Genomic DNA, 26,799 nt, shown 5'->3' on the forward strand with positions numbered 1-26,799 from the left:
GATCTGATATGAAGGTCACACAGAAATAAATATTTTACCAGCTGCAATAACTTTTTTTGCCTTAGACTCTAAGGCTGGAGTCAATCTTTCTGTAGCTTTCAAATATGTACTGACATACACATTGGCAACGAAACCGATCATATTTTGTTCTCCACAGCCGTACGACATTCTAAGTAGATCTTCAATTCCATTTAAGGTAGAACCTAGAAGATCGCCTGCAAAATATTAAATGAGCGATATGCATAAAACAATTATTAGTTGAATTCCAGTTGCAATGTTATTTATGTAAGTGTTATTTCTGTCACCTTAAGCAGGTAGAACCAGAGTATGAGACATAACTCTTGAATTCAGTGATATGTTTGTATCATTTTTAATTTAACCAAAGCCTATCAAGCTTTCATTTGAAACAGGATGAAATCGGTCCAAGTTACTTTGATGTTTATTTGGGGTTGATGTAAAATGTTGAATACAAGCGTATCAATGATTTGTAAGAAACGTGTCCCTTACCTTAAGTCTACCTTTTTATATTCTTTGTTGTGTGTGTCTAGTCTTCGTTGTTGAATAGAAATGTTTTGATATACTTTCGAATTTCTGAGTTCACTCTTTTAATAAAGTGAAACATAGTGATCGTTTTGTTGAATAAAAAAGACAGGGCAAACCCTACAATTTATTATGATTGCACGAAGGCCTTTATTACTTAGAAAAATAATTGATGAAACCCGAGAAGGACTCCGATATTGTAGTCAATGTAAATTCAAAACGGTGGAAACCGATAGTTCCAAATGCATGTTTGTTGTTGTTTTTTTTAATTTGCCTGATAGAATTATGTAGATTATTTCAATGTAGATAAAAATAATTTTAAATTATCATGTTTGTTCCGTAGCTTTTACTATCTTTTGCCGAGGTTGTGCAATTGAAATTGACCCATTATTTCATTGTAAATACCAAAATCTTACCAATAACTTGCAATTTGATAAATTCGGAGTCGCTAACCAAAATGGGTGGAAAATCTATGTCAATTACAGCATTGAAGATGCGTGTAGTCTTCAAATCAATAATCAATGGTATATTGTAGCTCTGTTTAATACCCTCTGCCTAGAAAAAAATTCAAATACTAAATTTTATTTACAATATGGAAAAACAGAACCGAAGTAAAGCTCTAAAAAGCTCTGTCACCAAACGTAAAAATAATCTACGAAAATTGTAACAATAAAAATACTTCAGTCAAACTAAAAGTAATACAAACGTCATAAAGAAACATTAATATCTTCAATCACTGAAATGTGGAAAAGTGTTGGTTGGTTTAATTTAAAAAAAAAAGAAAACAAAAATACGACTTAAAATCCACTCAACAATATATTACAAAACGAGATTTGGTTTCCTCTTAAAGAATATTCGCAATCATTAAAAGCCAAATTGTTAATACATTTAAGAATGACAATTTCTACTACAAGTTTTAAAAAGAGTTGGTCACTACAAGCCTAGTGGAATATATTTAGGAAAGTAACGTCCAGTTCTAAAAAGGCAAGATTCAGTAAAGAGTAATACTAAAAATGACTTAGTTTTTACGTTTAGTGGTGGATATCTTTTTGTGAAAAAAAGAGGGTTCAATGAATGGAAAATGAATGATGAATCGCATTCATAACGAATAACTTTTTACAGCAATCGCTTATAATATTTTATTAATCTTAGTGTTGCAATAGTAAAAAAAACTGCAACTATTTTTTTTAAGTTTGTGTTTTCGATACCAGGGGTGCAAAGTTTTTTTGTGAAAACAAAATGTTGCGTTCATTAAAATCTTACACTTTATTACAAATAAGAGTAAATTAGACATGGACAGAAATCTTAAGCAGGTGTTTCAGGAATATCCCCATCGCGCAATGAAACATTCTAAATTATCTTTTTTTTTCACATTTGGCTGAAATTTTCTAGTACAAATACCTTAATCAACTGAAAGACGTACGAATATTATTATTGTTAGACCTGGTCAACTTAAGTTCTTTATGGTACATACATGTACATACATGTATCTTGAGCATAGAAAATAAACATTTCAAAATTTCATCAAGTTGTCTAAACAGAAAATGTTAAAAAGGATCTTTCAAGAGTTAAATCATGGAATTTGATTCGTAATAGTATTGATGAGTACCCATTACATACTTCCGACATGCCTGTATAGAGCAGTACCCAATTAAAAAAAAAAACATGCCATGTAAACAAATTCAAGCATTGATCATATCTTAATCTATCTAATTCATGTATTTATTCTGTCTTATATTACTGAAACTGAATTGTAATCAGTACAAGGAATGAATTGAAACCTTAATCAACAGGGTTATTTAATTGAATATAAAACGTTTCTTCTTTAATTATATTAGTTTGTATGGCAGTGTTGTAGTCGGTGACTACATTCCATGAACAATTTTGACTAAAAAAGATACCACACAAACGCAAACAATAGTGTGTAAACTAAAATGCAGATATAAAACGCCTCTGTTACTCTGAAGCAAGGAATAAAAGGTAACATCAAAATTACATAACAGATACGTAAGCTCTACGAAATAGTCAATTAGAATAGCAAAACAGATGGAAAGTTCATTTAACAAATTGAAATATGAAAAACAAATCGAAGTTGGAAATAATATTAATTGACCTCCATTTGTAACGACAGGTAGAATATAAGTTATTGCAACGTTCCCCCCTTGAATGGTAGATAAGAAAAGGTTCACAAATATAAATAACATCATCCTGAATTATAAAAGTCCAAAATATCTACCTCGATCAGAAAGTATTTTTCTACGGCATCAGCTGCAGCTACACACCTGGCTGTTGCCTTCAATTTGATTTTACCGATTGCCGTTGCTTCTATAGGAATGTATACAGCTCCAACTGTGTTTGCTCTGACTGTAATAGTCTGATCGTACCAATTGTTAAATTAACAAAATAAACAGGGAAATGTATATTACACATTTGTTCCAATCATACTCGTTGTAGCACTCTTTAATTATCCAATTAAGAATGTCTTGTTTCAATTATTTAAATTATTATGTGTGTAATTTATTGCATGTCGACAAAGTAACATATTAATATTACTCAACTGGGGAAGAACTGGATCTCAATGGAAAGATAATTGCGAAATATTGTGCTACTTAAATATATCCTTTCCCCCAGGAAGCAATGTTGTATGCGCAATACGAACTGCACTAAACGTGTTATCATTGTACTCTCATTACATACCAACGTTAGCAAAATGAAGAAAAAAACTTTAAGGCATTTGCTGACGTCAAAATTCTTAGATTGAAATGTTCCATTACACGTTTTAACGTTGTTAATCTCTTAATTTAGATCTTAAGATTAGGGAAGATATTGCATGAAATTATAAAATGACGTTTGGTTTGCCTATTTTCGGCTAACCAAACCAAAAATTGTGTTAAACACATTAATTTGAAAGCTCAACATACCTTTGACATTCCGCTAGGTCCTGTTGGCAGGGCGCCGCCGTTGTAATCAACAAAGATAAAGTCAACACCATTTGAAAGGGTTACAATCACCTAAGATAAATAAGAACAAATTTAAAACCATGTTTATATTTTGAACATTTGAGGGTTTGATTTTTATTGATGATTACAGTGTTTATTTACATTTTGGTAAACACCTGTATTCTTGGCGTTCCTTAGAGCTTTTAAATTGTATCAAATTTCCATTTACACTATACACAAAATTACAAATTCGCCATTGTCCCCATACCCATTCTCCATTTAGAATTCCTCATTCCCGGACATTCTGTTCCCATATAGAATCTCCATTGCATTTTTCTTAATCAAGTATTCATACTATTGAATAAAACTGTTTCTTTTTATATACTTTATTTGAATTGTTCTTTTCAGTAAAACATAATATAATGAGTACGTTAAGTATAAGTATTTGTAAAAATCAGGCAAAATGGGAAAAAAAGAAACATGCATGTCAAAAACACACCAGTTTGACTATACTATTTCCTGGAGGTTTCTTTCTCTATTTTAAAAGACCACCATCTGAATTCTGCCTCACTTAATTTGCTCAGAAATGTTTCAATAGAATGTTAGAAAAATGAGGTTTTTCTCAGAGTTATCTGTCTTTGAAATATTCATTGTCAGTGCATTTCAATGAAATAATAACTCAATGCACCAACATGATATTGAAATTCGTGTATTTCCTCGTTATTTCTGATGATGGAAAGAGTCAAATTGAACTTTCAAAACAGTGGATGTTTTCGTACCATATTTCACTCACTGCCTGATTCTAATGAAGACTGACACTAAAAAACTTATTTTTCTATCTATCCAATTCAAATCTCTCTACCCCATACACAGTTCCCATTACCCATTCCCATTCCCCAACTCCTATAACCGATTCCCCATCCCCCACATACCATAGAGTTTTTTCTCCATACAAGCACTGTGTACTTATGTCGTACTATGAACGGAAGTATTAATTGTTATTCAGGCATACTTGCAAATTGCTTCATGACAAGGCAAAGGAAATTTAGTTTGCTTTGTATCTAAGTACTTCCTGCTTATTTGTTTCTATGCTTGGTTTAACATGAAAAAATCATGATTAATTAGCCGAAAAGTTTGTAAAACAATGAAGATTTTCTTTATTACGCTGTTGTAGCCAATAATGATTATACATTGCGTGTCAACTCTTACTGTATTATCACAATGTACTAATCATCTTACATCAAACTTTTAAGCATTCATACCTTTTGGTCTGTTGGGAGATAATTAAAAACGGAAATCTGAACTATGATTTGTTCTCCTCTTATTGCCGAATATGGAAGATCAAACCGCATAAAAAATCTTTGGAAAGTAGTCAACTGTTAAATAAAAATATAACTGGATATCAAAATATCGTAAGTTTCGTAGTTTGTCTCATTAGTTACTATTCGCAAAATGAATTATCCGTTAATGTTCAAATAAGGAGTTTAGCATATACAACATTAAGAATACGCTATCAAATTACTTGATAACATGTTTGTGATTAACAAATCGCGAAAATAAGAATAATGCCAGTGAAAAATGATATAACATTGATCGCAATATGTTTCATAAAGATAGCTTGATCCGTATGCCATCGAAACTACATGCAAATTACATACCACTGAATATGATAATATAAAAATATATTATACTGAAATAAAATGCATCTTTTATTTCGATCGCTTCTGTAATACAACATGTGGAAACTGATCGGTTCGTATATTTTACCGAATTCTTATGTTGTCTTTTTTTTCTGTTGCAGATTAATAAACAAATGCAGTGTAGCGCATAAAATACCAACAAAGATCACCAAAAGGTCTTCAATAAGAGTAAACACACCTTTTGAGTCAACTCTGAAAGGTCCCGACAACAAAAGTTTTAAAACCCACCCTTACAAAACAACGACAATTCTTCAATAAAAATCAGAAGTCATATAACGACATGAACACAAATTGATGACTGATATTGTAAAAATATTGACTTAAAGGCGAAATCATTCATTTTTAAGAAAGAAGCATGCAGCATGTACAGCAGATAACTTGAAAGTAGTGGACAAACATACTAAATTGAAAAAATTTGATTAAGATTAGGCAATATTACCATGAAGTATGCGTCATTTATCGATTATTTGTTGAAAAAAAATGATTTGGAATTTAGAAACAGTCAAGCCATGGCATAGCTAAAAAAAGCAGAGCCATCAGATACTGAAGTGTGACTAGAAAAAAGTCATTATTAAACACATCCTCTTCCAATATAGAATAAAATAAATCCTACCTCCCTTATTTAGGTAATTAAAACGCTTCCTCAGGATAGCAAATTGTGTAAAATATTGTAATAGGGAACCTTATGGAATCCTTTGATTTATAGTTATATTCACGCCGAAATTTAAGAAACATGCTGTAAAACCTAGATTTATCTTACCATTTAGTCAGGATCATTGTGGTATGAGCTTCTCCTGTTGTGTAATATCTGTTTTACAAGAATTCGTTTTGGACTTTACTTGATTATGAATCGGATTAGCCTTCAGTTATTGTGTTGTTACCTTTTATTTGATAAGTATCAAATGAGTTACTTAATTGTTGCTGGAAGTTGTCATATTTTGTAAAAGGTCAAGCCGGTAGGATGTCGAATCTAAAAAGAACAGCTATTGTGAAATATCCTAAGTCAAATAGTCAAATAACGACATAACTCATTCATGACCAACATATCCTGATTGTGGACAGTCGCATGTCTGCAGTGGGTTTAAACTAGTATTATAAAGCCTTAACCATCCCCTTTAATGTAAGGCTAAAAGTGAGCTGAAACATCAAATACACACACCATTAAATGCTTTGTGGAATACCTAAACATACAACATACAGAAAAAATAGATATCCAAGTAATGAAAAAATATACTCAGTTACTGGAGTCTACTTAGGTATTATTAAAGAATGACTAGATTTGGAGTAGTAACATCAATAACTCAACATGTATGATGAAATGTAGTGCAATATTAAATATGACTTAGTTTTGTCGTAGGATTGTAAATAGGGGCCGTATATCTGCATTTGTGAAAACAAGATACAAAGAATAGATAATGATTCGAAAATCGTATCCTTTAAAAATACATCTATGAAGAGCAATTGATAAATCCATCGGATTTTGTTTCAACGAAAGTACTTTAAAAAACTGGTTGAGCACCAAATTAAAAAACTGCAAGAATGAGAATCTCTTTTGTCATGTTTTTTTTGTATGAAGGCTGCCATTTTCTAGTGTTATATCTAAATCGAGAAAAGGTATACGACTACTGTTAATCTTACTCTTGGTCAACTGAAGTTTGTCGGTAAGATTTCTTAATTATATATTTCGACGTTAGGATTGTTGACGGCTAAACTATTATCAATATTTCTAAATTCATTATTACATTCACCCATCAGATCATGTTTTGAAGGATCTTTGAAGATTTTTCCATAAACTGTGATCAGTAATGAATCATTTGCGAGAGGAGCACATGTCATTGGTTTTATATGAAAAACAACTCGTGAAGCATAAACCATTAATCTGCTATTTTTGACATCAAAACTGCGACTAGATTTGTTACGGTCATCGGTTATCGGCCCCTTTGTGATTATTCAATAATTGGTCATCGATCAGTCAGATAGTTACGTGGATCGATCTAGGGACTATGGTAGTCGTATATTTTTTCTATTTAGTAAGTGATGTACTCGTTGCATTATGTGTAACGTACAAATATTTATAATAAAATGAAAAAAAAAACGAAATAATCAATATATGCGTTTCTCTTAAAAACCAACATTATGCCAGTTACATATTAACGATTTTTTCGATACTTGCAACAAAACATGCCTGTATTTTTTAGATTTTGTACTAAATCGAATCTTGCATATTTTGAACTGGACGTTACTACTCCAAAATCAGTAAACCTAGTATTTATATTGGATCTTGGATGGTATTGATACTTTTTAATATATTATGAACAAGCTTTCATTAACGTGCATTAAGTGAACATTTCATTTTATCTATATTGTGCTTGTCGAAATATTTAATTGAAAGAACAGGATGAATTATTTATTGAATTTTACCATGTGCTTCATTGTTGTATCAGTTCATTCTTGACCTTACATTATTTAAACATGGTAAAATATTATCAAACTATTTTTACACTTCTCAAAATTTCATGCACATGTCCATAGTCTAAGATGTTTGTCATTGAAGTGTCTTAACTTTGTGTTAGTATAACGCTTTAATACATTTTATTTCAACTACAAAGAATTGTCACCGTCTCATTACAGCGTACTTTATTATTTGTTATTGTTGAGGCCGATCAGAGCTTACCTAAATGTGTGTTTACACTTGTTGAGGATCTTTTAGGGGATCTCTGACAGTTTTTACAATTGGAATTTAGGTTACACTCTGGTGTATACTGTTTCCGTACTGTTGTCTATGATTTATTATACACTTATACTTACATTTGCAAATTCTGAGGCAACACCAAGACCAGTGTTAGGACTTACAGCAAACGCCGATGTTACCCATTCTGTGATAGTGTCAGGGGCTATCGTGTTAATTTGTGTTCTACCAGAATGCCTTGAACATCAAATATAAATCAAAAGTTTTAGTTTTGTCAATACAAAATGAAGCTTGTATGTCAATCTACACAATAGATTTGTACAGGTGTTTTATCCTACAGAAGGGTCATTGAATAAAATATTTCTTGCAATTTAGCATTTAATTCCTCAAATAACTTGCACTTAATTAATATCTTAAATTATTCAATAATTTAAAAGCCAATATTTCAAAAGTCTACAGGAAATTATCTTGATTTATTTTAATTGCAAATTTGGCACCTAAGAACTTGAATGAGGTTACATTATATACGTAAACATTTCACTTCTATAAATTAAAGATGCTTTAATATTGTCTCACCCAGTTATAGTATTTTTCCAGATCCATGTCTCAGGAAAGTGTTTTCTGGTCCTTGTGGGTGATGCAAAAGAAGAACTTGTAGGCGTGTCCAGGTTGCTAAATGCCATGATGGGACGACGTATTGGACTCATTGGACCTGCCGCGCCTTTAATATTTCCCCGGAGAACTGAAAGGAACACTAGAGAAATTGTACTATCTTTAAAATAATTTAATTTCAGGTATAACACGTTTTCATTTTTCACTAATTAGAAAAAGAATACAATTATCCATCATCTCCTAGACAAAATGTTGTTACGTGACTGTGACATCATCAATCTTTTTTATGATTTACTCGTTAAATCTTGATACCAAAATCTAATCATTAGAAATGACTGTTATATTGTTTCGGTATATTTGAAATAACATCAATCCCAATGGTGCGCCTGTGATATGCCATGTTAATCAAAATTGTACGTAAAATGGTATGTGGCATCATACTTTACCGACCTTTTAGTGAAAAAAAGTCTAGCGACTCTAGTGACCTAGAAAATTCAATAAATAAGCAAATAAAAAATGAGGGAAAAGTTAGAGAACAATAAACTACCGATAACGAGATGCAATACATATCGCCCTTTTCATATGAATAGGAGAAAACTTCAAAATCCTTTAATTTGTACTCACTCATTTTTTTTCTACATGTTTTGACTTTATTAAAACAAACTTATAACTTATAATTTCCTGTATATCGCTTGATTTATTATTGTTTTGTTCGCTAGGGTTTTATTAGTTAAAAAGAACATTTTTGATATTATACTTTTTTCTTTCTCAGCGGGAAAGTCTGTGTCTTCATGACAACCACTTTCGGCAGCAACATTTAAAACTACATAAAAATAAAAGGTAAAACATACGTTATTTTGCAAATAACGACGAAAAGTCACTTACGTCTAAGGTACATCCATTGAGGAGGTGGTGGAGGACGATATTCATAGAGAAGAGCATCCGTTATTACAAAAACGCCAAATTGCTGAAAGAAGGGAAGTATTTTTAAATACACAATTATGTACCCCTACAAAAAAACAAAAAAACAAAAAAAAACAAAAAAAAACAATCGCAATCTTACAGGAATAGCTGTAAAGTTTCATAAGTATTACTTTGTTTTTATTCGTGTCACATTAAAGATCATTTGACAACAGATTGATAAATATCACACATGTACAGTGAAGAGCATGGCTTTCTTCGATAAGCTTTTTTTGTACGATGATGTTTTCTGAATTTCTTATTTATTTTTTTTTGCCGATGAAGTTTGAATTAAAAATACAGAAACCCGAGGATAATAAGCAATGTTTACCATTAACCTGACGACAGGTTAATGGTAAAAATTGGTTGATTTCCTTGGGTTAATGTATTTTTAATTCAATCGAGTGCACCCTACTTGTTTATTCCATTTACACCTTCTATAGCGTAGGTTTTTGTTTCTAGAAATTTGTTTGTACGTTCAATGTATAAACAATTTATCGCATTTAAGTTTCCCATATGAAAAATATACGTCATTAGTTTACACCCCCACCACTGAATGATATAGATTGATCAGAGAATAACTGACTCTTCCCTTTTTTGAACGTGTAGGTGAATATTTGTCTCTCCTTTTTTTTACTTTTAAGATGGGTTATCTACCTGCTCTTGTATGTGTGATGGGTTATTCACTGGTGAATAATAGGGTTATCCAATGATGGCATTAATTTTAGTTTTTATTCAAACTTTCTTTCGATTAAAAAAAAAATAAAATAAAATTAATATATGTACCGTGATTAGATTTCATCCAATAGAATTAATCCTTTATTATGTAAGGTATAATAACACATTTAATATCAGAATTATTTTATAAGAAATGAGTGTTATACTTTTTCGGTCTGCTAACTACTAAATCAACAAAAACAGTGTATCCCATTATGTCATTTGTTAACATCCAAAATCGTAATTATCATCAAACTAAAACAAGAACCCGTCGGATACACACTTATACATAAATACAAATTATTAGAGAACTTTAGATTAATTTATGAAGTACGTCGTTTTAATAATAACACAGGTGATCTTCAATCAAAATATCATGATAAAAAACAAGTATTACTAGTAACCATGATTACTAAAAAAAATTTTTTGAGTTTGAGCTCTCATTCCTGTTCATTTTGAAAATAAATCTATAAAAAAACTAACTTTTAACACTTCCGTATACATTTTAGTTGATTTATGATAAAACAATGCACTTTTGTTAATACAGTATCGGCGACAAAGAGGAATCATCGGATGAAAACAGGATAAATCATGTAAAATAAAAGTTTATCGAAGAACAAATATGACCGGTGTAAGTAATACCTGAAGTACCATTAATGAAATCTTTATTGATCGGGAATGTATCTAAAAACATTGCGTACGAAAAAGAAGCTGTTGCAGTAGACAGCTGTTTAAGTAAACATTTTCAAAACCGAAAGATACATAGATAAATAAACTTAAACCAATTTGATATATCATAGCTCTGAAATCATTTAATGTGTGTCATTCTTTTTAAATTTCCATTTTTCCAACAATTTTTAGATGATTCATATCAACCATGTGAAAGAAAACAGAAGTGGCAATGAGTACATACTGCACCGAATGGACCCTTGGATTAAGCTAGAGAATAAAATGTAATTATACTAATTATGGTATACGCTCTGTCAACATTAGAAAACTAATATTAGCTTACATTAAATATAGAGTGAGAATCAATTCCATCAACAGATCTTGGGTACCAGAAATCCCACCTCCTGAGGTTTGGCACATAAATACTGGTGTCATACTGCTGCAGTTCTTTCTTCACCTATGAAAAAAAGAACATTTCTTGCATGTTCTTTTTTTTCAAATTTCAAGCATACACCATGAGATTGTTATGTCCTCAGGATATTTATGTTGAACTTATATAAACTTGAGCGCAAAAAAGAGTAGTCTTTATGACGCTATATTAATAAACTGGTACATAATTATTAGCAGGTGATAGGCAATGGCGGATAGTGAAAAAAAGGGGGGGTAACAAACACAGTATCTCTCATTTTGAAAATAATCATTCATACTTATACACATATAAACACACATCCCTTTAATGATTTCACTATCGCACTTATAATTTCAGATTTTTACCAAGTAGAGCTTAATTAAAATTAAATTGCATATAATTCAAATGAATTTCAGGTTTTAATTATTCCTTAAACTTAATTATAAAACAAAGGAAAAATCGCTCTTCCCGAAAAACAAAATTGCCGAGTCAAAAGGTATACTATGCAAACTAATCGTTTAACTTACGTCTTGTACAGTGATGTCATTTCCGCTTCTTAAAAGTAATACACTTTTATCGACAGCTAATACACACACCATTGACTTAGCACTTGCATGTATGTTAAGTCTGACTTTTTCACCCGGTGAAGCTTTCCTTTTGCTAAACCTAATACTAACCTATCAAGAAAATTGAATTTCAAATATATTTTATTCGCAAATGTTTTTCAAACTCATTGCTTTTCTTTAAGTGCAATATTGTCGTTTTCCAGTTAAAAATAAACTCATATTGTAGGATAAAAATGTGACGGCCGTATCACATCCACTAATTCAAACATTCACAAACAATGACGTTTTAATAATAAAAAATATAGAAAAATCAAGACTTGATAAAAGTATTTTCATAGAACTAACATTGTTTTTGAAAACTATTTTGTTTTCAAATAATCTTGGTTTCTTCCATGAGAGAGCATTTAAAAAGTCGTAAAACTGTATTAAAGGATACAAGATCCAAATTGAAATTAGAAGAATGTATTCTAGGATAAGGACTAGACAGTGGATACAGACACAAACAACAAAGGCCACGGCATGACCAAATTAAAACATACAATTTTAAACAAGTAAAATAGCGAACCAAAAACTGTATATGGCTGTGTGTCTTTTGAATATTAACGTCAAACCTGGTTAATATTGTGTTACTGTGCACAAGCCAATAAGTGTTACATGTACCCTGTTTTTGAAAATGTCATCCACAGTGAAAGTTATTGCATCTGCTACAATCTCCCCAGATCTTCTCGTGTAATAAACTAATAGTTTGGCTGATGGCGCCATAGCTTGTGTGATTTTCAGCCATACTATCCGATCATGTCTGTACAAACGGAATCGTCCTTTGGTTACCAATGAACCTTTAGAGTTCACCTAAAATATAAAATTGAATCATCGTACTGGGAATAAATTGAGATGGTAGTTGCAATTATTTCAATTCAGATTTCAAAGCATCAAACTTCCATCTATAATTGTCTAAACAAAATCCGACCACTTGTTAAAATGAGAGACAAATACACACAATGACGATATGATAAATTTAGCGATATACAACAATTGGAAATATGGACATTAAGTTTTTTCGGGCAAACCATTAGACACGTCCGAACTTTAAATATCGTGAAACTTATCAATAGAGCATTGTACATGTAATATACCTCAACTAGGTGTTTATCAAATACCAGGCGGTTTTAATACTATAAATTCATTGTTCTTATTGAATATACTTTATTGCATTTTAAAAGGTTATGTGTGCTTGGAAGGTTTTCCCGGTCACTTAAATATAGCGATGGCAGATATCTCGGTAAGTATAGTTTAAACTTATCAAATTTAGAATGTGCAAGAGTAATCATGTGATCAGAATGTAATCCAGGGACAAAGACAAGACATGAAAAACGAACGTACACAACAAAGAACTTTAAAGTAATGAAAATAATACATACAAAGTAACAAAAGCAAATGAGCAACTCGGACTCAACTATAAACTGGGAGCATCGACCAGGTGCATAAGTTTCAAAACAACATTTAAGGACTTATTATGACCCGGTTTTACTACTATGGTATAATTACTGAGATTGACAATTGCATTTGGATCTGTATTTAGATCAATTCGATAAGTTCGAACATCTATACATACTCACCTTATAAAATGCATATCGTACATTTGACTCTGTTGTACGTATTTTTAGCTGGAGGTAACGATTTGTCTAGAACAAAACATTGATAAAGAAAAAGCTATTTAGAAACAAGAGACTCTCGAAAAGCCTGAATCGCTAAACTTGCTAACCATGCCTTATCAACTAAGTAAAGATATCATGCTTTGTTACCATGTCTGACAAACAATGCTGAAAAAAGACCATTTATTGATGATTGCTTTAAGTTCAAAAGAATACGTAAGGCACTGCAAAATGATGGAAATATCCTCAAGATGTTTTAGAACCTCTGGAAATACATAGTCTCCGAGAGGGCATTAGCCCAATATGCATTTGCTGAAACATAAAATGAAGTTTAACCATGGCTATCCAAGTTTTGTATAATCACCATTCATATCAAGAGACCATGTTTACTATATAAACTAATTATATTTGAAATCAAAGCAAGTATTTAAATATGCGGAACAATGGCCGTCAATAACAATCTTTTGTCATCACCATTCAACTTAAAACATTTACTTTCCAGAAGAAACCAAAATAAACATTGGAATCTGAGTAACTGGTAAAAATGGTCGCGACGAAAAATGACAACAATTTTCAAAATGAGCTATTTGCAAAATGAATGTTTTTCGAATATTATGTTCTATATTTAATAACAGAGGCCGTATTTTTTTAACAGATCAAAAATCCAAACGATTTGTTCGGGATAATCTAAGGAAAATTCAAAAAGTTTCATCTAAATCCATTCAGTAGTTTTAGAGGTGATGTTTGAAGACGACAACGACGATGAAGGGCGGTTATGGCAATAACTCGCATCGCCTACGGCCATGTGAGCTAAAAACGGGAATTTTATCGTGACTCTTTTCTAAGTGAGATGTATCATGTTTTATGAATAAAATGTTGTATGTTTTGATTCGGCGTGTCTCCTTCAAGTACTCCAAGCATCTTATTTCCTCCAACGTATGGCGGTATAGTAGTCCCCAAAATAAAGAAATCTGAAATAAATTTACACGGTGAGACTTGTATAATACACTTACCACGGGTCTTTTATTGTTGACTATTGACACTTGGAGGTAACTGTTACTTAGTGATCGTGCTCTGGACAAATATTTATAAGCTTTTTCTTTCCGGTATGACGCCTATTGAAATCGCACAAAACAAATATATTACACAATATTTCAAAATAGAATTTATGTGCTTGATATTAAAAGAAATTTAGTTTTGTGTTATAATCGCATTATATAAAATTTTATCAATATTTCAAATGTTCCGACTATATATTTTTATTGTGAAATAAAGATTTGATATATTTCAAATGTGTTTTTGTGATATAATATTTATTATTTTGCAGAAAAAAAAAACATAAAACATCTATCACAAATGTAAACATAACGTTACAACTTTTAAAGAGAACACATGCCTTGCACAGGCACTTGGGTCACGTATAAAAAATAGAACATACATTGCTTGAACGGAATGACCTCGAATACGGCATTCCAAAATAATCTACTAAGTCAATGTGGGTCTCGATCGCTTTCTTCTTATAAAATCTTACTTTTCATCACATTTTTGCCGGCGTGACATCTTTTGGCGGTCGATTTTATAGATGTTAGTCGAGAAGCGAGACGATATTTTTACCAGGACGAAAGCCTGCTGTAATTATTCAGTGGAAATAGTTTATTCGCAATTCGAGGATTTTGCAATTATTTACCGATGTGAAAAAAGGCATGATGACATATGATAACTAATTTGGTGTAAACAACCAAGTAAACAATGAAGGTAAATCCACTTGTAAAATGTATGTCAACGACATGGACGACCAGATAACTGCCTACGATCTAATTTTTGAAGGTTATTTAAAAAGAAGATTCAGGTAAATGGGTGTCTCTGGATATAAGGGGAACAAGAAAAGTACCATGTAATAAAGAAATCAAGTTTGGTTTTTTTTGGTCGATCTTTTCGATGAACTGCAATTTTACGCCGATGTTTTTCATACTTCTGTGTTCGAAAAGAAAACAAAGTAAAATTCGTCCACCAATTTATTTTGTTCCTAACCTTGCTACGCTTTACATGCACTGCTCTTTAATATGGGAAAAATTAAATCCCCTTGATTAAACAGGGCTTTGTCGGCAGCTTTTGTCCTGATAAAAAAATCCGTGTCGATTCAAAAATACTAACACAGTTCTTGGGGATATAACTATTTGTTAGTGAAAACATTTATGTCGAGAAGGCGATAATGGACATGAAGGAGATAAAATATCTCAACACCAATATCGTTCAATACCAAATACGGTTTATAAGCAAGGGAAAGCCTTTTCAGTCGAAATAGTAATCAAGGGAACCAAGGTTATAGCGGTAATCAAAAGAACGTAATCCAGGGACAAAGACCAGACATGGAAAACAGACATACACAACAAAGAACATAAAGTAACTATAATCTTACATACAAAGTAACAAAATTAAATGAGCAACTCGGACTCCACTAAAAACTGGAAGCATGGACCAGGTGCACCGGTAGGGTAAGCGTCCTCTGCTTTTCTAGAATCACCCGCCGAGTTGCTCATAAAAAGTCAAGTACGGGGTAGACAAACGAGGGAAGGAAAACTGTTGAATAAATCAGTTTTCATGGTGTTGATGGATACATCATAACGATCCACGAGTTCATGATAACGACCATAAAACTTCTGTAGTGATGACTTCAATCTTGTAGCAACATAATTCTATTCCAGAAGCCTATTTGTAAGAGTTCTAGAATATATTCTATTTTTGGAACAAGAGAAGTTTCTAGCCTTGCTAAAATGGTTTATTGCAAATTTCGGAAGGGGGGAGGCAAAATTGCAAAAAACAAATTATTTTTTTTCGTCAGAATTTAAAAATTAGGTTTGAAAATATTCATTTTCATTTTTTTAGGAAAAGATTTGAAATTAAAAAAACAATCCTGAACCTAAGTGCCTGTGATATCTTGCTAAAGGTTTAGCTTAAGTTAGTATCTAGGACATTCCCTGAATGAAGTGTTTGATAGTATATTAGATTTAGCGCTATAACATCGCTAAATGCATCTTTTCATGTATTTAACACACACGCACAAGTCAAATTTAGGCAGAAATGTTTCATAACTTCTAAATAACATAAGGATAACAACAAAATTACCGAACACTAATCCGTTTCATAATCAAGGCAAGTCCAAAACAAAATCTGGCAAAATAGATATTACACAACTGGAGCAGATGGTACCGCAATGATCCTGATTGGTACATGCATTTTAGACGAAATGGTGGATTAAATCTAGGTTTTACAGCGCGCTAAACCTCCTTCTTCCATTGCGGCGCGACTATACCAGTGGCGATTAAAACGCATTTGCATGTTATTGTCATAATCGGTGATTCAGGAGAAAGGCGTCGATTTCACAATCAGTCGTAAATGACAAATTGATCGTATGTTATGACGTCACAACCAAAAATAGCATTGTTACGTCATAATGTACGATCAATTCCTCACTTACCACTTTTTGTGATATGTATGGCGTTCAAGGAACAAAAAATGCATTATGTAGTGCCAGCTAGCATAAATTCCCCTGAAAAAAAATGCCCTTTCTTTAAATTTGATGAATTGAGATACTTTATGCCATGTTCCTGCTTAATATATACACCAATCAACATAAAATATAAATATTCAAATCTCACAATTGGTCTCAAATTGTTATTAGCATGTACTGCACTAGACATTTACCCTACAACATATTTGCTTTTCGAAACAAAAATTTTTTCTGGTTTATCTGTACATTTATTTTAGAATTTAATATTTACACATCTGTTGTTAGGAAATTAAGGTTGTTGTAACATGTTTTTGTGAAAGAAGGGAGCATGAATATATGAATTTTGTATAAAGAAGCATTAAGCAAAGTTGACTGGAACATATTAATTGCATTCCAAACATCTAGACTAAAACTATCATGACATTTAATATCCTAGTTTTAGACCTTAACAGAACCTTGACTTGATTTATTGCAATTCATAGATATGAAATAGAAACCTACACTGTCTTTTACTTATGTAAAATTATTGATATGTACCTGAATATTAGAACTTTCAGCACTTAAGGGAAATTCAGCAGTCTCCTTTATTATTCCCGTAATCGGGATTTGCACATATTTTGTAAACAATATTCGTTCAATTCGTCGAGGTCGTGGTCGCCACTCTATTCTACCAGGTGTTTCCCGCGGACCACGTTCTCCTTTCTCATTCCCTCTATCCATTTTTTGCTTCTCGTAATACTTGACAGTTAAGTTTACCTTTCCAAGAGGGGAATTGAGTGGACTTTCATCTCGTTTTGTAACCCGCAACTAGAAGGAAAACAAAATTATTATTCGTGTCACAGTTTTACATATTGCAAAGGAATTAATGTTAGTTTTTCGTTGTTACGAAAGTATAAAAATGTGTTTTGTAAACTCTTATACACAGTACCTGCATCGACTAAACTTCCCATTTAATGGCGTATAAGACATGATGCATGTGGAAAAAGCCAAAACGAAGAGTTGTAACATTAAGAAAATTTATCGGTTAGACAAACTTACAATGATAGTGTATGTCAATCTCGGTTTGAATACTCGAGGCATTGATGATGAGAACTTGAGTAATTCGGGCGTACGATAAAGCCTTGTATTTAATGTGTCGTTGACGGATATACCAGTAATTCTCTCGGTAACAACCGCTGTTACTCTTATATTAAATTCATGTTTATAGACGTCACTCATCAATACTTTAACACTGGCAATACCATTAATCTGAAAATATTCAAAGAAATTTAGAAGTGCATAAGAAGAAAACAAACGGTGGGAGTCATAAAAAAATAGTCGGGTTGATATTTTTTCAACAGTCAAAGAAATTCTGTGTAAATAGATTTGAATTTTAAATCCAATGAATAGACTAATCTTCCCTAAGTAAACATTATATAACTGAAGAGCATACGCTTTGGCTCAAACAGTAAACAAAACTGTTCAAAACTACATGCAAATGGGAAAATAACAATACCTTGAACTCTTTTACAACTGTATTTCTCTTTGACCATTTGTTTTTAATCGTTAACTTGCAATTACCCTCTACTGGTTTACCAAATGTGTATCTGTAAAAAAAACAGGATAAATCTTTTAATTCTATATTTTGAGAACCTTATTTAACTCTTACATGTAAGCAGTTAAGTTTTATTGTATAAGTATATTAGCATCATTCGTTGTGTGCATGATAATAAGTACCTTAACCATTCGATATGTTCTTTATTCTAGTGCCGTGAAATATGGAAAAAATTCTTCAATTTGATTGGTATTATACCATATACTCGTAGTTTAAACTAAAAGGAAATGATGCGGAAGTGGGGTCAAAAATGAAATTAGTATCTCATCACAGCTACTTCGGAAGTCAATATCGATTTTTTTAATCTCTGGAATTGTAATGCTGTTGTTATACATTATATTATCTAGATGTTTATTAAACAGGTGGTGTGCATTTTTGACATTAATGGCACGATCTGATTTGTACAGGACTTGAACCACAAATCGTGTTACATATACTAAAAAACAAACATAAAAATAATAAAGTATGACGCAATTTTGTAATATAAGATATTCGAGCGGAAATTTGTCTCATATTCCATATTATCGTTCTATATCTCTGTGTATAACGCTTATAGTGCATAGAAGCCCTGCCCCTCAGAAGACCTTGAATAAAATACAATGCACACTATAAATATAATACTTCTCACTGGATTCACTTGCATCAGAATTGTTCAATGAGGGACAAATCACATAACGCAAACAGCGGAGACCAATTTACCAAATGTGCTGGTAACCAGACAGACTTGTAAAATTTACATGAGGTATTGTTTTAAATATGAATCACTAACATGTAGTCCTTGTTCAATTTTCCTTTCCGTAACGTACATTTAAGAAACGTGTTCTTTTGTCATTGTGTGGATATCTGACTTACTTCGCAGAAATTTTTACTCTGAAAAAGGTATCTGTGGTCAGTTGGAATGACGGCATAATGACGTTAACATCGAACCTTGGAAGGACTAAAATGACACAGAAAATTAACTGATATACATACCAAAATATAAAATAAATTTATAAATGGTCAAAGAGTAATCAAGAGAACCAAGGTTATAGCGGTAATCAAAATAATGCAATTCAGGGACAAAGACCAGACATGGAAAACAGACATACACAACAAAGAACATAAAGTAACTGAAATCATACATACAAAGTAACACAATTAAATGAGCAACTCGGACTCCACTAAAAACTGGGAGCATGGACCAGGTTCACCGGTAGGGTAAGCGTCCTCTGCTTTTCTAGAATCACCCGCCGAGTTGCTCATTAAAAGTCAAGTCCGGGGTAGACGAACGAGGAGTAACATAACCCTGTTCCAGAACCCTATTTGTAAGAGTTTTAGCGCGGTACAAAAAGTCTGCGTAGTTTCGGTTAGCTCTGGCATGACGTATGAATTGTGATATGAACACTCGATACGCAGTTGTTGAAGTGATGTTGGCACAGATAAAAGGAAACGTGACAATTCGGAATAAAAAGTCATCAGGTTTGTCATAAAGTTAGGTCAATAGTTTGTCTTTACCATCGATTTCTAAGTGTAGGTAAAGATATATGGCTGACCTTACAGTGTCTGTAGCATCCTTTATCTCAAGTTCTTTTGGGGGTAGATGCGATGTATCAAATCCCCGAAATTAGGATTGTTGAAAGATAATACGTCATTTATATAGCGGAAACTGAAACTAAAGGATCTAGCAAAACGATATTTTTTTCTTTCGGATCAAATCAGCCATAAAGTCTGCCTCATAAGAGTGAAGAAATAGGTCGGTCAGCAAGTAAAGAAGCACAATTTGTTCCCATTGAAATGCCGACCGTTTGTTGAAAAACACGTCCACCACACTGGACAAATAAGTTGTCCATTAAAAATTCCAGCATTTTGTAAACATTTTCTTCTGTATATTCGGAAGATGATTTCGAATTATTTCTTACAAAGTAAGAGGAATCTCTACCAAGAACTATATATTTGTATCTAGGTCTACCATCTTTTTGGGAAAACCAACAATGCATAAAAGCGATGAAATAAGTTCTTTACTCTAATTATAAAAACACAATACATTTTTTGCACATCATTCGACACTTTTTATAGGTGTCATCTTAAATGTTGTTAATATGATCCCATGTTCAAGTAGATTGTTGATCCTTTTTTGAAGTTGTCCGTTTTTCTTCTGAAATACGTTTTGATTTAAAAGATAAACAGGATACTGAATCTTACCATATCGCTCAACAGAAAAAGTTTTATACAGCTTCGTTCTCTAGAAGAAATAAATAAAAACTCATTATGAAAATGTAGGTAGGAATCAACTCATAGCATTAAGAAACAAAAGGCAGCAACAAAACTACAACTATTTTAATAAATCGCCGGTCATTGGTAGATACTACGGTAGGTTAATTCATCATGGTTGACAAAACTCCACAACTTATAAAATGAAATTTGGATACTGCTACGGGAAAATAAGAACTTTTTTTCCATTATTTAAGTAAAATCGAAATGATATTACCATGGAGATAATTTGTTTTGACAATTTTTTATCAATCTATTACATCTTAAAAGTTTTTTGTATTTATTCACATATTCAAACATTTTAAACTTAGTTGTCAATGTTATAGACAAGAGGCAAAATACCCCCCCCCCTTACGAAAAAGGAACAAAACAAAACCAAAAACAGACAAAAATAAAAGCCATAAGAACACAAAAAACACAGAATGAATAACAAAGGAAAAAATAAAAACAGAAAATAAAATTCAAAAGCAAAATAACCAAAACTTGTTCATGAATAACTAACTCCTTGTTTAGCGTTTATTTTCCACTGCCCGAGATTTGTCAGCATTGATAGCTGAAACGACCCTGTATAAACACCATAAGCTGGTTGAACTTTAAGACGTTGTTGTACTCTGTTACTCTTCGGATCCTGAAAATTAGTAATACCAAGTAAAAACTAGGCAAATATGATCTTACATGTGTTTATGATTAAAATACAATATATATGATACTTACGGATCAGATTATTCTCCAGACAATATAAAGGTGCACACTATAATACATAATGACATGTTCTATATTTCTTTTAGTGCGTGATTAATTTCTTACAGCTCATAGGATTTGTTAATGACAAAAACGTGTTTACACCAAATATTACCCCAGTAAGCAATTCCCAATGAAATTCCCATTACATGCTTCTTGATTTGATCATAACATACATGTACATGTAAAAATTAAAATTTTAACCATTTTGATTTTTTATCATGTGTTATTCGATGTATACCAATCCTGTCCAACCTAATTTGCATCATATTTTGCATGATTCTTAGCGAGACTACTACTGAATAGCTTATTTAGAAACAATAAAATAATATTATAGGGTAACTTCCGCGTGCCCTATTGCCTATATATCATAACACGGGAAGTTACCCTATAAAAGTATTTCATTGTTTTGAAACAATCTAATCAGTAGTGGTCCAGATAAGAATCATGCAAAATATCATTCATGGGAAGACAACAAATTTTTATTTTCGATATTTTGTTTTAATTGTTACAGTAAACAGAAATTAACATGTGGCTTTTGATCCCTGTTCATATGATATATTACTTACTATAGCATTCAAAATTAAAGGAGATAACTCTGTAAATGATACTAAAATACAACAGACAATGTTAAGTTTTCAATTTGAATTATCTCCTTAATACAAACAGATTGGAATTTTACTGGGAATGATTGGTAACGTCAGTCAGATTTTAATTTATTTCCGTATATTGCGAAAATATTGAAATAACGAGAATAGCTATGGTGTATGAATTAGTATACGTTTCACCATACAGACCTATACAACAACTTAATAGCAGAGTTTAAATTGTGTAGCCTCTTTGTGATGTATCATATATTACAGAAATTGAATGATTTTTACAAAGACTGTTACTTTATAATTCGATTGATCATTACTGCATCTTTGTTATTACTCAATCTGGCGTTATAATAATTAGTGTGTTAAGGTAACTATAAGATATGTATTCAGTCCCCTAAATGCAATTGAAATAGAGTGACCGTATGATCGCTCTGACAGTGATTCATCTTGTGAAATTAATACAAGCCTAATGAGTAGTACCGTGATATAGATATCCATTGGGTCATGTAGTACTTTGAGTTTTGAGTCTGTTCCCAATACCCTATACTGCACTGCAACGACAGAACAAATGTTTAATTAGTTTTTGAAAAATATCATTTTAACAAGAACTACGCTATTTCTTCTTGAATTGAGTACAATATATACAAAATTAGATTTGTTTGATATAACGTTTTCTTCAATTGAAGCCAATCAGGAATGTATCGTTTACAAGTTCAAAACGAATCTCAAACCTTCCTTCCAATGAACCTTCCGGTTGCTTAATTTCTATACAATCAACATTATCAATACTCAGGTATTGTCTCTTTTATACATCTATTAGATTTTATTTATCAAATTTAGTAAATTATACAGTATGTCAGTTTCAAAATACTTAAAACACCAATGCTTCTTTCTTTGTATTGCACATGGTAGACCCTATCTGTGATGGATTTGGTTTCCTACTTCGATAGTTTTGGTTTTAGAGACTTCTTGCATACAACTAAGTTAAGAATTATGATCTTTCTACATATTTGATTCTAATGATGCCTATAGGTTACTTCTTGAAACTCACCGAAATTCACAATAAATATTATTAGTATTTATATTTTTTTTTAATTTTCTTTTTAAATGTTTTTTTGCTTAAAACTCTCGTCATGTCTAATAGTATGTGTATGAATAGTTACTAAATCAGAAAATGATGATGCTTTATAAACTTATGATTAATGTTAAAAATGACACAAACAAGACAAATCTAAAATATCTTTTCAACATGATGTTACCTTCTGTGTTACGATTAGTTATTTTCCTTAATTTTTTTTATTTGTAATGTCCCGTTTTGTGTATTTTTGTTGAAAAACACGAAAAAAAAACAACAAATACAATTCTTACCCAAATCGCCAGGTTTGTATGCCGCCTTGTCAGTTTGAATGTAAATTGATGATGTCTTCCTTGACACATAGATTCGAGTCACCGTTTTGTCAAAATTTAATCCTCTAGCGGCTTTGACTCTTATTCTGTATTCTTCATTACTTTTTATGTTGCGTGGAACCTTTCAAGATACATGCGCATGCAATAGAAAAAAAAGAACATTTACTAAATACCTTTAAGATGTATACAGACAAACTTAGAATTTAACTCATCGATTTTTTGGTAATCATTACTATCTCTCAAGAAGTGAAAAGAAGGCTTAATTAAGACACACCGTGAAACGTCGAATATTGCAAATAAGAATGATCGGATATGAAATGACATACATTTGCATTAGAAAAACACAATTGTCGTTTTCTTCTCCTTTTTTTTCTTGTATCGCGACAGTTAAAATTACATGTAAGCTTAACAGTAGTAGATTCTAGATTTGAAAGATACATTACACTTACCTTTAGTCTTACTGTTACCGGGTGGTCTACAAAACACAGAGTATGAATGACAGCTTTTAACATAATGTATTACAAATCGCTTCATTTCGAATTAATATAAAATAACTATTTATTCAAACATATTTATTCAAATATGTCAAACTGTAAGACGTACGGTAAATATCGATTTTTCCTTTGTAAAATAACTTAATTGCTAAATGGTATTATGTACATGTACGTAGTATATCCACTTTCAGGTATATTTATAGAGTTGTACCCGACCTAAATTACTATGCACATCAGTTGACACCCAAAAAGGTAATAGTGGAAAAGAAATTTACGAACGTTGAAAAGAAAAAAAAATGTTTGTTGTTAACTTTCGCATTATAAAAATGTTCTACTGTACATATGATTTATCAGATGTATATATCATCTGAATGCGTAAAATCAAATGTTCAACCAAACGTCTGTAATTTTCTACCCTACCCTACTTTTTGAAGTACAAACACGTAAAATAAGTTGCGTATAAGAGGATTGAAAGAGGAAAAAATCATGGTTACCAGAAGAAATTTAACAGATTTTATATAAATCTTACAGCGATAAAATCGAATTCCCGTTGTTGATTGAATTACTCTGTTGTTTTTGTCCATGAGTCTCAAAGTAACATGGATTGATTTACGAACTGAGATGAGCGGAGTGATACAGACTTTGGCATCCTCTCCTGGACGAATTCGACGTGGTACAGTTGCTATATAAGTACTGAAAAGGCATTTTAATATTACGAGAATCGATTTGGTAAACATGTCAAAGAAAACAGCCTACCCGAATGTCAAATGTCAGCTAAATGCCACCTATGGGTTTTCAATGAACGGGCGAGGAAACTCTTATTCCGGAGAACAGGTAGCGATTTTCTCACTTCTTAGCACTACTGCTAATTTGATTATTTACTGCTTCTAACCACTTTTCTGCATTGTGTGATAGAGATGTATGTCTAAACTGAGTCTATCTAAATGACTCAATATTTCATGCGAAGTAAGTCAAGAATGATTGATTGTTTTTGCAAAAGTGACAGATTTTAAAACTTTGCATGCAAAAATTTTAAAAATTTGCATTCAAAAATAATAACGATTTTCAGATTTTTGCCTGTCTTAATAGCTAGATCTTTTAGCTAGATCATTTTATCTCAGTTTTGCGATATAAATGACTTATTATCTTCAAACAATATTTTTTTAATTGATATATGGCATTTACCACCAAAGAACTTGAGATAAAGGATACTACAGACACTGTGAAGTCAACCTAATATCTACACTTATAAATCGACGGTAAAGGACAACAATTGAACAAACGTTACGACAAACGTGATGATTTGTCATTCCGAATTGTCAAGTTTCATCTGTGGCAACATCCCTTCAGCACCTGCGTATAGAGTGTTCATATCACAACTCAAACGTTATGCCACAGCTTGCCAAAACTACGCAGACTTTTGATATTGCGCTAGAATTCTAACCAATATAAGCTTCTGGAACAAGGTTATGTTGCTACAAGTCTGAAGTCATCACTACAAAAGTTTTACGGTCGTCATCATGAATGTGCATCGTTACGGTATATCCATCTGCGCTATGTAAACAGATTTGTTCAACGTGTCATAGTTTTCCTTTGCTCTTTTGACTGCCCTGGACTTGCTTTTTTGAGAGCAATTCGGCGGTGTTTCTCGAAAAGCAGGGGACGCTTACCCTTTGTCTTTGTCCCTGGATTACATTATTTTGATTACCGCCGTAAACTTGGTTCCCTTGAGTACTCTTTAACATCGTCACGTTGTGAATGCCTCATTCACTTTCTTACTAAAACTGTAAATGTAAGAGTTCAAGTATTAATTTCCTCTCCCGCCCGCCCACCCACTCCATATTTAAAAACACTTCTGCAATTTTTAAAGACCGGAGATACTGCTTGTTTTATTTCATATTCTAGCTTCATGAACGCCAGTGACCTCGACAAAAGGAGCGTTAAGATAAGAATATGTTTACAAAATTATAAGGATGCTTAACGTCACCCAGAAGGTGATAATTAATAAACTTGATGAACTGCAAAACCATGTGAAGCTGGGCCTTTAATGTTATTGAATTTACAATAAGACACTAATGTTTTTCATTAACGTAATTCTTTTACGTTTATCTTCTATGTTATTTCTTATCTTATTTTTATTTATTTTTGTCACAGCGAGAATAATGTAAACTAATGGTGACGGTACTCACGGATATATTAAAACAAAGCACACATAGCTAAGAAGATAATTGAGAAGTTTGTTACCACGAGAAAATCGTTGTCAACCCTAGGCGTAGCAAGGTTTGCAAGAGTCCTGCCAAACATTTGTACTGTGATAATATCCTTCCACTCAAAAGTACGTTAAGTAACTCGACAATTTAGTTTTAAATATTTTTCATATTTGTTCTTATTCATTTTCGGTTAGTTGAAAATAACAATAAAAATATATTGTCTCAGCTTTTAGCACTACTTTCTAATCATTTTCCGCATCTTGTGTTACTGATATATGTTTGACCTATTCAGGACTACAAGACCTCATATTTCATACAAAGTAATCAACGACTAATGTATGTTTTTTTGAACGATAGTGACACTATAATAATGTGCACTCAAACAATTTATCTAGGGTATGTAAGTCTCGTTCTCGTTTCATTTTCTCAACTGGAAATTACGACGTAGAACGTATTGAAAACCGAAGACCGATCTACGTTTTGTTGTTTACTTCCGGGTACTAGAAGCAATGTAAAATATTCTATTTTATGTGTTTTCTT

The 26,799-nt window shown here is 32.0% G+C and overlaps 1 protein-coding gene across 1 annotated transcript in view; it reads right to left on the reverse strand.

The window, feature by feature from the left end:
- Window positions 1–26,799, reverse strand: part of LOC148626527 (CD109 antigen-like) — a 41,447-nt gene that overhangs the window by 13,169 nt on the left and 1,479 nt on the right. Inside the window, exons 3-25 of the mRNA XM_088570576.1 lie at window positions 24,579–24,742; window positions 24,005–24,030; window positions 23,517–23,676; window positions 22,629–22,699; window positions 21,311–21,436; window positions 20,740–20,779; window positions 19,411–19,495; window positions 18,460–18,550; window positions 18,003–18,212; window positions 17,502–17,771; window positions 14,467–14,568; window positions 13,418–13,483; window positions 12,462–12,650; window positions 11,763–11,912; window positions 11,170–11,283; window positions 9,366–9,447; window positions 8,445–8,610; window positions 7,988–8,105; window positions 4,742–4,855; window positions 3,462–3,551; window positions 2,777–2,914; window positions 957–1,095; window positions 39–215 (exon numbers count right to left, since the gene is read on the reverse strand). Coding sequence (XP_088426702.1) covers window positions 39–215; window positions 957–1,095; window positions 2,777–2,914; window positions 3,462–3,551; window positions 4,742–4,855; window positions 7,988–8,105; window positions 8,445–8,610; window positions 9,366–9,447; window positions 11,170–11,283; window positions 11,763–11,912; window positions 12,462–12,650; window positions 13,418–13,483; window positions 14,467–14,568; window positions 17,502–17,771; window positions 18,003–18,212; window positions 18,460–18,550; window positions 19,411–19,495; window positions 20,740–20,779; window positions 21,311–21,436; window positions 22,629–22,699; window positions 23,517–23,676; window positions 24,005–24,030; window positions 24,579–24,742 — 2,888 coding nt within the window. The remainder of the gene's footprint in view (window positions 1–38; window positions 216–956; window positions 1,096–2,776; window positions 2,915–3,461; window positions 3,552–4,741; window positions 4,856–7,987; window positions 8,106–8,444; window positions 8,611–9,365; window positions 9,448–11,169; window positions 11,284–11,762; window positions 11,913–12,461; window positions 12,651–13,417; window positions 13,484–14,466; window positions 14,569–17,501; window positions 17,772–18,002; window positions 18,213–18,459; window positions 18,551–19,410; window positions 19,496–20,739; window positions 20,780–21,310; window positions 21,437–22,628; window positions 22,700–23,516; window positions 23,677–24,004; window positions 24,031–24,578; window positions 24,743–26,799) is intronic.

Source organism: Perna viridis, chromosome 2, assembly GCF_037379345.1.
Source record: "Perna viridis isolate PV_CMFRI_1.1 ecotype Kerala chromosome 2, ASM3737934v1, whole genome shotgun sequence".
In the NCBI taxonomy this organism is placed as follows: domain Eukaryota; kingdom Metazoa; phylum Mollusca; class Bivalvia; order Mytilida; family Mytilidae; genus Perna; species Perna viridis.